We start from the raw sequence: 16,796 nt of genomic DNA on the forward strand, positions 1-16,796 counted from the left end.
GTAATTGTGGTTCATTAAGGGCATGAAAGAAATCTCTGCTTACTTTCCTATCAACAAATGTGCGATCTCTGCAAAGAGCTTTAAAATCTTTCTCCAAAGGTCACCTTTTCCCAGAGGGGTCTCTTCCTTTAATATAATGCCAACTGTCCCTTTACATGTATCAGTTACATTACCAGGCATATTTCTTATTGGGAACATTCTGTTGCCATGAACATGAAAATAAGTGCCAGTTCCACTGCACCTCTTATACAGATATCACCTCTTGTGCTGTCTATAGTAGTGTGCTCAGAATTTATATTAGACCTCTCTGTTCCATCTGGAATACCGTTTTGAAGATGCTGCAGTAGCTGTAGTGACACAACATATTCAATAGTAATTCAAACAAACTGAACATTTTACTAGCACATTGTAAATGATCCCTATGACTATGTTTGCAAACACAGCCATATAAAACTTATTTTAGTTCCCTTTTCTTACTACAATAAATATAGGTTTTCTTGCTATTAGAAACCCGTCAGTCTGGGTGACTTACACCTATTCTTGAAGAAATAGTTGACCAATGTTAGAAATACTTTTAAAGGTTATTTATTATGTTCTTATGAGGTTTTGCCAAGTATGGACAAGGTCCCAAACGGTGACATAGCGATGTACAAAAGACCCAGGTGAAAAAGAAGGTTAATATGGCCTTGACAAGGATGTCAAATTATAAGTTACAAATGAGCAAAATAGACATTGTATAAAGTCAACTTGTTCCAAACTGAGACAACAAGAGCAGAGCATGTGCATGTCTGCACAAGCAGCTTAAAGAAGACGAAAAGCAAAGAGGTTAAAAATACAAAGAATAATTCCACAGGTGGCAGCAGAGGGCAAAACTGAGCATGGAATGCAATTATAAGAGAATGGTGCCTAACTTACATGCATGTAAAGAACATATGCTAGACTGTAGACATCCTGGCAATTACAAAATGGCATGAAGTAAGAATCATAGGTGGTGGGCACTTGCACTTTGATAGGAATATCCTTTGAAACCTGGCTGGAATGAGCATACTGTGGTTCATACAATAGAAAAGTACAATAGAAATGCTGCCTGAGCATTCTTTGAATTAAACACGTTTTTCAGATTGACAAGAATTATGACTTTCATCCCAAGTTTTGCTTACAAGAGCGGAATTTGGCAGAATATCCATAAATCCAAATCAAATAATTGCCAATGTGTTGCAGTTTCTTGATTTATCTAGAATTTCCTCCAACTCTTGTTTTCACCCCTAATTCTTCATTGTTTATTCAAAACCTTCCCAGCAGAATGCTATAAATATTCAAGGCTTCCTGAATTTCATGGCATACCCTTTATGGAGGTAAGTACAACTAGTCAAATGAGGTCTGCAAAGTACTGAGGAGGAGGTAGTTACATGGAGGGAAGCCATTTGGAAATAGGGACTCAAATTGAATGTTGTTGACTGCCATTAACAAAGAGAAGGTTTAGTATTTTTGTGCCTCTATTTATTGTCAAGGTATTCTTGTGAATCTTTTTCTTATTGCTCTGTTGTAGCCCATGTCCTGTATGTAGTATTTTTCTCTCAGAAATTGAGGCGTTCCATTCTCTTTATCTGTCTTCTTGTCCTCATGGTACGGCTGATGTAATCATATTCCTTTTCAAATTTGGGGTTTGTTGCTTGTTAAGGTGGTAACCTGTGCATTGTGTTTCATTGTCATTGGCTAGGAGCTATAAATGTTGACATCACTTGCCTTTCAGATGTGTATTTTTTGGTTCTTTCTCCTATTTCTGTAATCTTTTGTCTTAAATCTATGATTGTTAATCACTCCACTTTTACTTCTGACATATGTACTGTAAGACCGTGTAATAGCTTCAGAACATTTATACTATGTATTCATTATTATGTGTTTGGTATGTTTGAAGATCTTCTCAAATGTGTTTTCTTCGGTGTTGGTTAAACTCGCCTTTTTGGGTGAAACATTTTTCACATTCTGGACATTTGTATGGTCTCTCTCCTGTATGAATTCTCATATGTCCATTGAGGTAATCTTTCCGACTGAAACTTTTGTGACAGAAAATACACTGATAAGGCTTTTCACCAGTATGTGTTCTATAATGCTTAATAAGATTTCCCTTTTGAAGAAAGCTTTTCCCACAGTCTCTGCATGTAAATGGCCTTGTTCTTGAATGTGACTCAACATGTCTAACAAGATCTTCCTTGATACTGAAGCTTTTATCACATTTTGTACATGCGTATGTATTTTGCTGCTTGTTTTGGACAACACTGGGCAACTGCGAACTATCATGATCACTTTCAACTTCAAAAGATATTTCTTCTTTGGACCTTTCATGATGTAAAATAAAATGTTGTGAATAGCTGGATCTATTATCAGAGTGAGTGGTTTTCCCTCCACCTTGCTCCTGGTAACATTCTGACCACATCTGGTTTCCAGAGTTTGCTGACCTTTCAGAGCCATGTAGCACATTGGTCTCAGACTTCTGTGCTGTAGCTTTACAGGCTGCTTTTTGTTTGTTACATTTTAAGAGCTCTCCCACTTTCCTTTTGCGTTTCATGCACCAATCACCTGCTGAATTAGAACAAGAGAGATTGGTTAGCATTCTCTTATTGAACATGTTCTGCAGAGAGGATATTTCTTCCAAACAAATTATATGAGCAACTTTGTGTACAGTGAGAACATTGCATTCTAACCTAGGAATAGAGTAGAGTTTGGAAAGAAACCATTTAATTAGCTTTTTCATCAAAGTACTACAGATAAGATTTTCTTGTAGCATGCCTTTCCATTCAAAGTGCACAAATGTATTCATTTTGATATTGATTTCCTCCTAAATACAGCATGGAAACTGCTCTCCTCGCTGCCACAGAGGATATCCGCATTATCCTAGACCGAAGAGACGCAAAAGCCCTTATCCTCCTGGGCTCTCTGCAGCATTTGACACAATCTCTCTCCCTATACTCATTCAACGGATACTCAACATTGGAATTCAAAGACCCGCTCTCTGATTGATCTATTCCGTCCAGACTGGCAGTAACCAAGGTGTCGGCCTTGTACCTTTCACCTTGTATCCCCGAGACCTCATCTGTAGAGTTCCGTAAGGATCCTCACTGAGTCCTAATCTCTTCAAGACTTACATGACCCCCCTGGCCAATATCATAATTGTGCACAACATTAATGTTTTCTCCTTAGCTGGCTACAGACAATGTATTCTCTTCCTCATGGACAAGTCACCCAACACCCAGAACAACTTCCCGGTATGCATAACTGAAATCGATGACTGGATGAGGATCAACTTAGACAAAACCAAAGTCCTAATCTTGAGAAAGAGCCCAACTTCATGGTGCCCTACCTGGTGCCTGGCAGAACTAGGACCTACGCCCACCACCAACGCCACAAACCTTGGGATCATCATCAAGTCCAAACTCAACATGATCATCGCCTTATGCTTCCACACACTAAGGACACTATGGAGGATCTTCAAGTGGCTACCAATTGACACACGCAAACCTGTCACCCACGCCTAGTCGCGAGCAATCTAGGATATGGGAACACCCTTTACGCTGAGACCAACAAGCAATCAAGAGACTGCAGACAATTCAGAATTTGGCAGCCACGTTCACATGCAGCCTCCCACGTTCACATGCAGCCTCCCACCTCACAAACACATTTTACCTCACCTCAAGGAGCTACACTGGTTACCCATACACAAAACAGCATAATTCAAACTCTTCACCCACACCTTAAATGTACAACTACTACGGCGTAGCATACCTCAACAACTGCATATACTTCCCCAAACCCGCTAGACAACTCTGCTTGGTTAGAATCCTGCTCGCATACATCCCAGGCATACAAAGAAGCAGAACCAGAGCTCTGCTTTCTCCTAGATTGCTCCTAAAAAATTTAGTGATCTGTCACCACACATCTGAGCCTCCTCCTCACTTACTGAATTCCAAAAGAAGCTAAAGACCTGCCTCTTCAAGTAATCTCTCATGCCCTAGCTAGAGCAAGCCTCATACCTGCTCAGCGTGATATTAAACTTTTTAAAATATGCATAACATAACATAATATAACATAACATCACAAATAATGTATTGTGATTGTTAAGTACAAAAATTGTATTTTAGATACCTGTTGTTGGGGTCAAATATGCCATCTTGGTGGCTGTTCGCACTGACCTTTATTGCACATTTCTGCTAACAATCTAATTGCTTTCATTGTTCATACTGTCCATTCAAAATTATTATTAGGAGCTATGGGTGATATTTTGTATCATTTCCTAACAGAAATATAAAATGCACGTTTTACCCCTAGTTAAGTCAGGTCTGTGTTAGTAGGTCTCACTGGATCTAAGAGAGAAAAATAACGTGTTCTTTGCTGGTAATAGGTCTGGTAATCTTTCAGATTTTACACTGCGTAGCTTTTGTTCCAGCAGTAATTATCTGTAAATCAGATAACAGCTTGGAGTGGTTCTAGGGCCTCAAACTAAAATAAAAAATATTGAACAAAATGTTATTATTTAAATTAAGATCAATGGGAAATATTACAGAAAGCTAAAAGTCACTAGCGCACATGGTCAGAATGTACAATGTATACAGTTTTTTGACACAAGGGGTAGATGGCAACCTTAAAAACTACATCATATGTATTGGTCATTTTGAGGATTGAAAATTCAGGTATGTTTAAGACAAGGATGAAAGGTTCCAGAGGTGCCATGGGTGTTCCAAGGAAGGGGTGCCTTGAAAAACAGGTGAACACTCACAAATCTGCGAGATCATGGGTATTGACAAACGTCTGCCAAGTACATTCCTATCCTGGATACAGGTAAAGATGTGCTTTGCAGAAGGGCAGTGGTACATTCTTCTCCAGGAGAGCATATAGGAAAGTGCCCCCCCCCCAGATTGGTGGGTGCTTTCTCAAGGGAAAAATGTTTTCCCTGCAAAGAAAACAAAGAGAATACATTTTTAAAGTGTAAATTCACATTTACAAATTATTGTACATATGAACAAATATAGGCTGGTTACATTTACCATTTCAAACATACTTTTTCAAGAGAGAAACATGGAATTTACAAAAGAATTCTAGAATCAACCCTGGGAAAGTGGGGCTGACAGCGTACTCATGGAATCCCTTATTAATTCTAAATAAAATAGAAAAGGATGCCAAATATAAGCAGGAGTACATTTCAGATTTATTCGAGAATTTGTACACTTAATGAAACAGGGATTTATGACAGAGACCTATGTGCTGTGCACTGACTGGTGTAACCATTTTCCATTACAACATAAACTTTCCTAATAACATGTACTCTCTCTTCCAAGACCATTACAGTTCTCACAAACTCTATCTCGAGTCATCAGTGCATTTACCCAGAAATAAAAATCCAGGAATCAAAAAGTTGAACACAATGTGAAACAGGATTCATCCTGTCAGGCATTATCTGAAGCAGGAAGGACACTAATTAGTAGTGAAAGGTGTCTTGAGGCCTTGATTCTGAAACACAGTTGGTGCTTAATTTCTAATAAAAAATGCAGGGACTACATTTTTGTTTGCCTTTTTGAATAAGTCATGCCAATGTGAGAAAGATGAGATGTGTCCTTCAATTGAACATTGGCTGGCAACCTCTAAGGTTTTACACTGTGTTGCTTTTGTTTATGGCTGTAATTATCTCTAATTATCTCTAAACTGTATAACTATTTGAAGTGGTTTCAAAGTGCTTTGTGTGAACCAAACACAATACTCAAAAATGCAACAAAATGCAAATTATTTTAATTCACAACAAAGGAAAATATTACAGAAATCCAGTCATAACCTTAAAGGGTAAAAGTGGTGCAGAATACATAGCTTATTTGACGCTAGGGACAGGTGTCAACCGTATCCACTATTTGAGTATTGAGAATGCAGTGGTTTTTGAGACAAAGTGGAAAAGTTCCTGCAGAGATATAAGAAAACACTATCTGTACTTAGCATTAATATTTGGCCTCACAGATGGAGTCTCTGGGGCCTCTCCAAGGTGAGGGGAGGAAGGCATGCATGCCCTTCACCCAAAAATATATATGTGCCACCCCTTCAGACGCTTCCTCATCCCGGGTGGGGGAATTATTAAAAAAAAGGTGGGAGACTGCTGTTTTGTTTTAATTGGCATTGCAGATGTGCAGTGCCATTTTAAAAACAAAAGCGGCTTTTGGACCTAGGGGGTGGTGATTCCCTCAGGGACCCCCACCAAGCAAAATGGGGGGGGGGGTGGCAGAGTATCCCTACCCTGCCCCTTATATTTTATTTAACTTATTTCCAGGATAGGGGACTCAGGTGGTCATTATGACAATGGCGGTGACTGTTAAAGTGGCGGTAACACCGCCAACAGGCTGGCGGTAATTACCGGCAAATTATGACCATGGCAGTGATAACTCCCGTAGACAGCCAATGTACCACACCAACCGCCAGGGTGTTGACACCACGGACCACAGCGGCAGCCATCAACAGCCAGGCGGAAGACAAGGTATCGCCCACCATATTATGACATAGCAAACTGCCATGATTTCCGGGGTGGTTCCAACGCCATCAAAAGCCTGGCGGAAATAGAACACACAAAAGACTCACCATCAGAGACACAGAAAAGATCAACGTTGCCACTGAACCAGAACTTCAAGTATTCCAGATGCTCCTCTATGCCATGCTTCACTTGGAACACCAACGCTGACGAAGACGACGGCAGTGAGTACAGTCGCCTAGCACACAAGGGAGGGAGGGAGGAAAAGGAGAGTGACATACACACACACGCACAACACACACTATACACACACCATACACCCAACTAGCTGCAGAGGAAAACCAATCTCACAGGACACACGTCATAATACTGCAAGGACAACATTTAGCCAGAACTGATAGTGTAATTTGATGCCAACAGCCACCATATTGTCCATGTGATAAGAGAAATTTGAGTAAATGTTCAGAAAGGACCAATGGCCAGTCCAAAGTGCAAAAGGCCCACATGGCCACATGACACAGTCCAACCCCCAACTTGTTCCCTGACGCAATCCGCACTACACTGTGCAGGGGCATCATGTTGGAAATGGCCAGGCACCTCAGGGGGAAGAGGGATTGGGAGCACCTCATCTGAAGTGGGGAACTTGCCCACTGGTTCTGGAGGGGGCTCCTTGTACAACAGTCCCTGGAGGGTGGCCTACATGCCCTCTTCTGGAGGTGAGGGTTTCTGTGTCCCAGCTGGAGGTGGGGGCTGCTGTGTCCCAGCTGGAGGTGAGGGCTCCTTACCCACTGCTGTTGGAGGGGAACCCCTGCCTGCCTCCGCTAGAGGTGAGGGCTCCTTGCCCACTGCTGTTGGATGGGAACCCCTGACAGCCTCTGCTGGAGGTGAGGACTCCTTGCCCACTGCTGTTGGAGGGGGCCTCTTGCCTCTCTTGGTTGGTGGAGTGGGAACCTTCCCTTTCTTGGGTAGTGGAGTGGGATCCTTCCCTCGGTTGGGTGGTGGAGTGTGATCCTTCCCTCTCTGGGTGGTGGAGTGGGATCCTTCCCTCTCTTGGGTGGTGGAGTGGGATCCTACCCTTACTTGCCTCCACGAATCGGAGGTGCCTCCACTGTCCTCGTGGACTGTTTGCTGAGGTGCTGGGTTGGGTCGTTGTGACCCTGCTCTTACGGGCAGGATGGGGGTGGAGAGGGAGGGAAGAGGTCAAGTTAGGTAAGGAAAATCTTTTTAGGGACGGTGGGGCGAGATGAGGGAGGAAGGGTGGGAGTGGAGGTTGAGGGAGTGGTTGTTGGAGGTGTATGTCTGCTGGACTTTGGTGCAGGTGCATGGGCAGTGTGCTGATCTGAGGTGGATGGCTGTTGGGAGTCTGAGTGTGTCCGCTTGTGTCTCTAAGGAGGGGGGCAGACAGTGTGGGAGAGGACAAAGGGGACATGTGGATAGTTGTTGTGGAGATGTCTGCAAGTGAGGCGTGTGTGCTGCTTGGTGTGGTGATGGTGGTGCTGGCTGCTGACGCAGTGCATGCAGGTGTAAGTGTGGATGTGACAGTGAGGGAGGAGGAGGAGGAGGGGGAGACAGTGGATATTGTGTGTGCAACTCTCTGTTGTTTGTGTAAGTGCTTGTGGCCTGAAGTGTGCTGCCTGAGTTTGTCTGTGCCACTCTTGTGTGATGTTTTGTATGCATGCTTGTCTGTATGTGTTCATGGGATGGGTTGGGGTTGAGGAGACTGGGAAGTGGTAGTTGGAGGGGGGGTAAGAACAGGTCAATGCCTGCCATTAGAGAGGAGGCCAGAGCCTGGAACAATCTCTGTTGGGCCGCCAATCCACCGTGAATGCCCTCCAGGAATGCACTGCATTGCTGCATCTGAGATGCCAGCCCCTGGATGGCATTCACAATGGTTGATTGCCCTACAGAGATGGATCTCAGGTAGTCAATAGCCTCCTCAGTGAGGGCAGCAGGGCCTGAGGTAAAGGAGATGCCAAACCTCCTGGGTGAGCGGGCACAGGCAACTCGGTGAGGGGCTACTGGGGGGGCGGTGCTGGTATGGAGGGGGTGGACGCTGCACCTGTAGCTGGGGTTGTCCCAGAGGTGTTCACCACCACCAGGGAGATTCCATCGGAGGAGGAATCAGAGTCAGTGTTGTCACCTCCTTTCTCCGCTGTGGTGCTCCCCTCGCCCTCCGTTCCACTGGTTCCCTCAGCGTCGGTGGACTCTGCCTCCTGGGTCTTGCGGGACGCAGCTCCCTCTGTTGCTGGTGCCCCTGCTCCTCCGCCAGATGATGCTAATGCACACATGGACAGGATGACAGAAGAAAAAAGGGGGGAAGAAAGCTAGCACTGGGTCAATTACAGCACCAACACCACAGATGGCAGACACATTATCGTCACACACAGGAATCAGGATTGAGCACCATGCATCGCACTGGCATTCCATTGGCTAGGTACCGCAGCAAAATGTGAGCAAACCACCACCAACGGCACCCCTCCTGGGAGTCACTGAGCCCTGTCTGACGTGGAATGCAACCTAGCTAGGTTACCAGATTTTGCAATACACCCATTACCCTTGAGCTGGATCTCGCTGCAATGTCTGAGCTGCCATTAACGGGCACCCACTAACGGGCACCCACCACCAGTATCCCATGCCACCTACTGCCACCTACTGCTGTGATGCCCTCAAGCGCCCATCTAGCTCTGGATAGGCCACCAGTATGTGGGCCATCAGGAGGGTCAGGTTCCGAAAGGCATTTCACCCTCGTTTGGAGACCATCTCCAGCTGGGCCTCCGCAGTCTTATGGGCCCTGCGTCTCAGGCCCTCCCACCTTCTCCTATAGTGGGTGCTCTGCCTGCTGTAGACGCCCAGGGTCCACACGTCCTTGGCGATGGCACGCCACAATCCCTTCTTTTGATGGACGCTTACCTGCAGAGGAAGCACAGACAGGACACCATTATACATACAATCCAGCCTGTGCCCCCGTGTACAGACCCCTTGTGGGCTTGGCTACACTGGAGAAGAGGCATATAACACTGACCTATGGACTGGATAGGGCCACAATCACCGAGTTGTGAGCCCAACTGGAACCTGATCTGTTATCAGCTATCCGTCATCCCACTGGAATCTCCCCTCTTGTGCGGGTTCTATCAGTGCTCCATTTCCTGGCAACTCATTCTTTCCAAGTGACAGTGGGCTTGGCAGCAGGAATGTCACAGCCAATGTTCTCAACTGTGCTGGCAAGGGTTTTGTCTGCCTTGGTCAAACATATGTGCAGCTACATTGCTTTCCCCCAGGTGGAAGATTTGGCCACTGAGAAGGAAGGATTCTATGCAATGGGACATATACCCAATATTATTGGGGCGATTAATGGTACACATATTGCGTTTTTCCACCCCTGGCTCCCCCCCGCCAGAATGAACCGGTGTTCAAGAATCGGAAGAGCTTCTACTCAGTCAATGTGCAAATGGTGTGCCTGGCGGACCAGTACATCTCCCATGTCACTGCCAAGTATCCTGGGTCGGTGCATGACGCCTTCGTCCTGAGGAATAGCAGCATCCCAAATGTGATGGCACAACTACAGAGGCACAGGGTGTGGCTAATTGGTGAGCCTAACTCCCCACCCAATGTATTGTGTAAGGCTTATGTTTGTCCCTCAATACTTGCAGGTGGCTCTGGCTACCCAAACCTATCGTGGCTCCTGACCCCTGTGAGGAATGCCAGGACAGGGGCTGAGAATCATTATAATGATGCACACGGGCGAACCAGGAGAATTATTGAAAAGGACCTTCGGCCTCCTGAAGGGCAGGTTCAGATGCCTCCATCTAACAGGCGGATCCCTGTGCTACTCACCCGAGAAGGTCTGCCAGATAGTAGTGGCATGCTGCAGGTTGCACAATCTGGCCCTCAGACGACACATGCCTTATCTGCAGGAGGAGGAGACTGGAAATGCCCCTGTGGCAGCAGTGGAACCTGAGGACAGTGAGGTTGAGGAGGCAGAGGATGAGGATGTGGACAACAGAACATCACTTATACGTCAATACTTCCAATGACACACAGATGAGACAGTGGAACTGACCATTCCTCTGAATATTGATGTTTACTGTGTGGCTGTAGCAGGATGGCATTCACTTCCTTTGCTTCTCAACTTACTGTCACCTATGGCTTCTCATTTTGCAGATGTTGGTGATATATCAACTGTGTACTGATGTGATGACTACAGACCTATAGGTCATTAATTGTATGCTATAACAGTGTTCAGATCATTTGCAAAAGATGTGACTGGTTCCATAAATGTACATTTTCATCACATAAAACACTATCACTCAAGTTGTGTTCAAGGGTGTTTATTGTAGTGCAAATAATTGATGGAAAAGTGCAATGGAATGGGGTGATGGTAGAGGAAAGTCCAGGGTATTGTTCCAGTCTGTTTGTAGCACAGGTCCCGTGTCCAAGGGGGCCATAGGAAGGAGTGCAAAGGCAGTTCAACGTGGACAAGGTGACAGGGTGGGACACAAGGGGGACATTCAGGAGGGTCTCATTTCCTGGCGGTGGTCTTGGTCCTGGCAAGTGTCTCTGGCTTCTGTCTGGGGCTCGGGGAACGTTTGTGGGGTGGTTCACCTTCTGCAGGGGGAGGGGTGCTGGTGACCTGTGGGTCTTGTGGCAGGGCCTCCTGCCCACTACCTGCAGTGGATGTGGAGGACTGGTCAGTAGACTGGCTAGTGGTAGGGGCCCGCTGTTGTGCTGTCCATTCCCTCATGATGTTGTCCATATCTGCCAGCACCCCTGCTATGGAGCGCATGGTGGTATTGAGGGCCTGCAAATCCTCTCTGATCTCCTGATGGTGTTCCTCCTGCAGCCACTTGTTCTCCTGGCCCATCTTGTCCTGGGATTGTTGGTAAGCCCCCAGGACATTAGTGAGTGCCTCCTGGAGAGTCGGTTTCCTGGGCCTGTCCTCTCCCTGGCGCAGAGCGGTCCTCCCAGTGTCCCTGTTCCCCTGTGCCCCCTGAATGGTGTGCCCACTGCCACTGACCCCAGGTCCCTGATTGTCTTGGGGGTGAGGTGTGGACTGGGGTCCCTCTACAGGTGTGCACACTGCTGATTGATGTGTCCCGGGGACAGAGGTGTGGGGACGTTGGGTGGATCCTGTGTAATTGGATACTGATGGGGGAGGCTCTGTGGTGGACTGTGAGTGGGCTGGGGTGGCCGACTGACCAGTGGTCCCTGATGGGCTAGGTAGTTCATCCAGTCCAGAGTTACTGTCATTACTGGGGGGATCTTCTGTTGGGGGACTGGATAGTCGTAGCACCTCCTCACCGCTGAGATTGGCTGGGGCACGTGTGGGGATGTAAGTGATGTATTATGCTTCATGTCTGTGACATACTGTACATCCCTAGCTTCCCCTCTATTGTTGCTGTTGCCCTGCCACCTTTGTTTGTGTATGGTGATGTACTGTGGGATTGTTAGTTCTCCATGCTATGCATGCTTTGGTGATGGGTGTACATGCAGGGCTGGGAGGGCTGTCCATGCATTGGTATAGCATGCAGGGCTTGACATTGGGGTTAGTAATATGTGTAGGTGCAGTGTGTGGGATGGAGTGGAGTGATGGAAGTGAGGGTGAGGGGGTGTGATGGCATGCAGGTATGGGGATGATGAGTAGTAAATATTGACTCACCAGTGTCCAGTCCTCCGGCTACTACAGTGAGTCCCTTGGTACGCAGGATTGCCAAGACTTGTTCCTCTCATGCTGTGAGCTGTGGGAGAGGAGGTGGGGGTCCACCGCCAGCCCCCTGTTTTAAAGTGCTGTGGGTGGGTTGGAGTAGAGTGTATCACTGTCAGGTGTATGATTTTCGTTTAGGCTAATGTTGTGTTGTTTTGTATTTGGGTGGCCATTCTGAGCTCGCCGGTATGTACTGCCAATGGTTTACCGCCATTGAATGTCCACCGTGGTGATTCGTGGGTCATAATGTGGTGGGCGTTGTTTTGTTGGCGTAACGGTATAGGTGTTCGTACCAACACTTTACCACTGACCTTTGGGCTGGCTGATTTGTGTATGTGGCAGTATTCTGTCGGTTTGGTGTGTGTGTGTCATAATATGGCGAACAGATATTCGCCACTGCGGTGGTATGTTAGCGGCCGTCACCGCAGCAGTAAGCAGTATTTACTGCCAATGTCATAATGAGGGCCTCAGTCCCTGAGTCCTAAAATGGCTGCCACCACGTCTTGTTGATGTTGTAGCAACCAATCAGATCTTACCTTCACATCTGTCGGCTCCGCGGAACCTGCACTATGAAATATACATTTTTGAGCCTTAATTTTTCCAAAACAACTGTATGGATTTACACCAAATAAAAAAAAGAACATGCTTTCTGGGCCAAGACCTAGCTTTCCGCCAAATCTGGTGTAATTACATTTAGCAGTTTTTGTGGTATCGCTGTTCTATTTTCCTATGGAAAAATGAATGGGGAAAACTTTGACACCACCACCACCTTTTTGTCGGCTCCTGCTTGAAGGATCACACCAAAATCGTCCAAGAAGCGCTGAGGTGGATAAGAAAAAACAATTTTAAATCTGTAGAATAGCCTATTGAAATGTGCCTTCTTTTCACACTAAAGTGAGCATTTGAGAAAATTGTGGCCTGAAATGCACAGAAGAAATACATTTATATATATACAATCTTAGTTTGTTAATTGTTAAAGTGCTTGTAATACAGAATTAAATTAACAAGCATCAACTTGTTTGGAGGATGCTAAAGTGAATACATTAAAAAGAAAAAAATAATGCTTACAGAATAAAACATGGTTTGGATATAGCTGTGCAGATGTCTTCTCTACTTGAGTATTAACATTCAAAACTGTAGACTGGCCTTACACGGTTTAATTCAATAAGAATATTGAGCATGAGTTTACAAATATTTTATTACATTTGTCAAGTTGTAAAAGCAAAGCTTTCAACACTTACTTAATCTCTATGATAATGATTATTTTAAGTGATGAAAGCACTGCTATACATAACAGGAGATGAAACACTATATAACAAAATGCTGGGGGAATTTACTGAAGAAAGACTCCCAGTTCCTAATATGTACTGGAATTTGCATATATGTATATGTTTTGGAATGCACTGTAATCCATACCAAAATAACCAGAAATCAACCCCAAATGCTGCAAACAAATTGTTCTACATTGCAGGGTGCCAAGAGATTAGGAGTTAATTCTGGGGCAGACAACATGAGCTGTAAGATCCACCTAAGAGACAACAACAGCATTGTAAGATGGATCAGAAAACGTATTCCAAGGCCACAGAATTCTGGAGACATCATTGTAAGGAAGCAGGCTTTTTGCAGGTTTCACCCCGCTTTTTGCCCCCATTTGGACTATTGGCTGCTGGTTGTTCGACTTTGAGAGTGCACGGATGTAGGAGGCTGGACTGGCTTGTAGTGAGTACCAAGGGGTACTTGCACCTTGCACCAGGCCCAGTTATCCCTTATTAGTGTATAGGGTGTCTAGCAGCTTAGGCTGATAGATAATGGTAGCTTAGCAGAGCAGCTTAGGCTGAACTAGGAGACGTGTGAAGCTACTACAGTACCACTTAGTGTCATATGCACAATATCATAAGAAAACACAATACACAGTTATACTAAAAATAAAGGTACTTTATTTTTATGACAATATGCCAAAGTATCTTAGAGTGTACCCTCAGTGAGAGGATAGGAAATATACACAAGATATATATACACAAAAGCAAAAATATGCAGTATAGTCTTAGAAAACAGTGCAAACAATGTATAGTTACAATAGGATGCAATGGGGAAACATAGGGATAGGGGCAACACAAACCATATACTCCAGAAGTGGAATGTGAACCACAAATGGACCCCAAACCTATGTGACCTTGTAGAGGGTCGCTGGGACTATTAGAAAATAGTGAGAGTTAGAAAAATAACCCTCCCCAAGACCCTGAAAAGTGAGTGCAAAGTGCACTAAAGTTCCCCTAAGGACAAAAGAGTCGTGTTAGAGGAATAATGCAGGAAAGACACAAACCAGCAATGCAACAACTGTGGATTTCCAATCTAGGGTACCTGTGGAACAAGGGGACCAAGTCCAAAAGTCACAAGCAAGTCGGAGATGGGCAGATGCCCAGGAAATGCCAGCTGCGGGTGCAAAGAAGCTTCGACTGGACAGAAGAAGCTGAGGTTTCTGCAGGAACGAAAAGGGCTAGAGACTTCCCCTTTGGTGGACGGATCCCTCTCGCCTTGGAGAGTCGTGCAGAAGTGTTTTCCCGCCGAAAAGACGCCAACAAGCCTTGCTACACGCAAATCGTGCGTTTGGCGTTTTTGGACGCTGCTGGGGCCCAGGAGGGACCAGGAGGTCGCAAATTGGACCTGCAGAGAGAGGGGACGTCGAGCAAGACAAAGAGCCCTCACTGAAGCAGGTAGCACCCGGAGAAGTGCCAGAAACAGGCACTACGAGGATGCGTGAAACGGTGCTCGCCGAAGTTGCACAAAGGAGTCCCACGTCGCCGGAGACCAACTTAGAAAGTCGTGCAATGCAGGTTAGAGTGCCGTGGACCCAGGCTTGGCTGTGCACGAAGGATTTCCGCCGGAAGTGCACAGGGGCCGGAGTAGCTGCAAAGTCGCGGTTCCCAGCAATGCAGCCCAGCGAGATGAGGCAAGGACTTACCTCCACCAAACTTGGGCTGAAGAGTCACTGGACTGTGGGGGTCACTTGGACAGCGTCGCTGGATTCGAGGGACCTCGCTCGTCGTGCTGAGAGGAGACCCAAGGGACCGGTAATGCAGCTTTTTGGTGCCTGCGGTTGCAGGGGGAAGATTCCGTCGACCCACGGGAGATTTCTTCGGAGCTTCTGGTGCAGAGAGGAGGCAGACTACCCCCACAGCATGCACAAGCAGGAAAACAGTTGAGAAGGCGGCAGGATCAGCGTTACAGAGTTGCAGTAGTCGTCTTTGCTACTATGTTGCAGGTTTGCAGGCTTCCAGCGCGGTCAGCGGTCGATTCCTTATCAGAAGGTGAAGAGGGAGATGCAGAGGAACTCGGCTGAGCTCATGCATTCGTTATCTAAAGTTTCCCCAGAGACAGAGACCCTAAATAGCCAGAAAAGAGGGTTTGGCTACCTAGGAGAGAGGAAAGGCTACTAACACCTGAAGGAGCCTATCAGCAGGAGTCTCTGACGTCACCTGGTGGCACTGGCCACTCAGAGCAGTCCAGTGTGCCAGCAGCACCTCTGTTTCCAAGATGGCAGAGGTCTAGAGCACACTGGAGGAGCTCTGGACACCTCCCAGGGGAGGTGCAGGTCAGGGGAGTGGTCACTCCCCTTTCCTTTGTCCAGTTTCGCGCCAGAGCAGGGGCTAAGGGGTCCCTGAACCGGTGTAGACTGGCTTATGCAGAATTGGGCACATCTGTGCCCAACAAAGCATTTCCAGAGGCTGGGGGAGGCTACTCCTCCCCTGCCTTCACACCATTTTCCAAAGGGAGAGGGTGTCACACCCTCTCTCAGAGGAAGTTCTTTGTTCTGCCATCCTGGGCCAGGCCTGGCTGGACCCCAGGAGGGCAGCTGCCTGTCTGAGGGGTTGGCAGCAGCAGCAGCTGCAGTGAAACCCCAGGAAGGGCAGTTTGGCAGTACCAGGGTCTGTGCTACAGACCACTGGGATCATGGAATTGTACCAACAATGCCAGGATGGCATAGAGGGGGCAATTCCATGATCATAGACATGTTACATGGCCATATTCGGAGTTACCATGGTGAAGCTACACATAGGTAGTGACCTATATGTAGTGCACGCGTGTAATGGTGTCCCCGCACTCACAAAGTTCAGGGAATTGGCTCTGAACAATGTGGGGGCACCTTGGCTAGTGCCAGGGTGCCCTCACATTAAGTAACTTTGCACCTAACCTTTACCAGGTAAAGGTTAGACATATAGGTGACTTATAAGTTACTTAAGTGCAGTGTAAAATGGCTGTGAAATAACGTGGACGTTATTTCACTCAGGCTGCAGTGGCAGGCCTGTGTAAGAATTGTCAGAGCTCCCTATGGGTGGCAAAAGAAATGCTGCAGCCCATAGGGATCTCCTGGAACCCCAATACCCTGGGTACCTTAGTACCATATACTAGGGAATTATAAGGGTGTTCCAGTAAGCCAATGTAAATTGGTAAAATTGGTCACTAGCCTGTTAGTGACAATTTGAAAGTAATGAGAGAGCATAACCACTGAGGTTCTGGTTAGCAGAGCCTCAGTGAGACAGTTAGGCACCACACAGGGAACATATACATGCACACCTATGAGCACTGGGGCCC

At 46.4% G+C, this 16,796-nt stretch overlaps 1 protein-coding gene across 4 annotated transcripts in view; it reads right to left on the minus strand.

Annotated features, from left to right (window-relative positions):
- Positions 1-569: 569 nt before the first annotated feature.
- LOC138259347 (zinc finger protein 551-like) overlaps positions 570-16,796 on the minus strand; it is a 105,233-nt gene continuing 89,006 nt past the window's right edge. For 2 of the 4 annotated variants that reach the window (XM_069207012.1, XM_069207014.1), the window contains exon 8: positions 570-2,583. In XM_069207012.1, coding sequence (XP_069063113.1) covers positions 1,925-2,583 — 659 coding nt within the window. In that variant the 3' untranslated portion in view covers positions 570-1,924. Of the gene's footprint in view, positions 2,584-12,972; positions 13,024-16,796 lie in introns of all 4 variants that reach the window. The other 2 variants (XM_069207011.1, XM_069207013.1) reach the window with 2 other exon arrangements.

The sequence above is a fragment of the Pleurodeles waltl genome, chromosome 9, assembly GCF_031143425.1.
Source record: "Pleurodeles waltl isolate 20211129_DDA chromosome 9, aPleWal1.hap1.20221129, whole genome shotgun sequence".
Classification (NCBI taxonomy): domain Eukaryota; kingdom Metazoa; phylum Chordata; class Amphibia; order Caudata; family Salamandridae; genus Pleurodeles; species Pleurodeles waltl.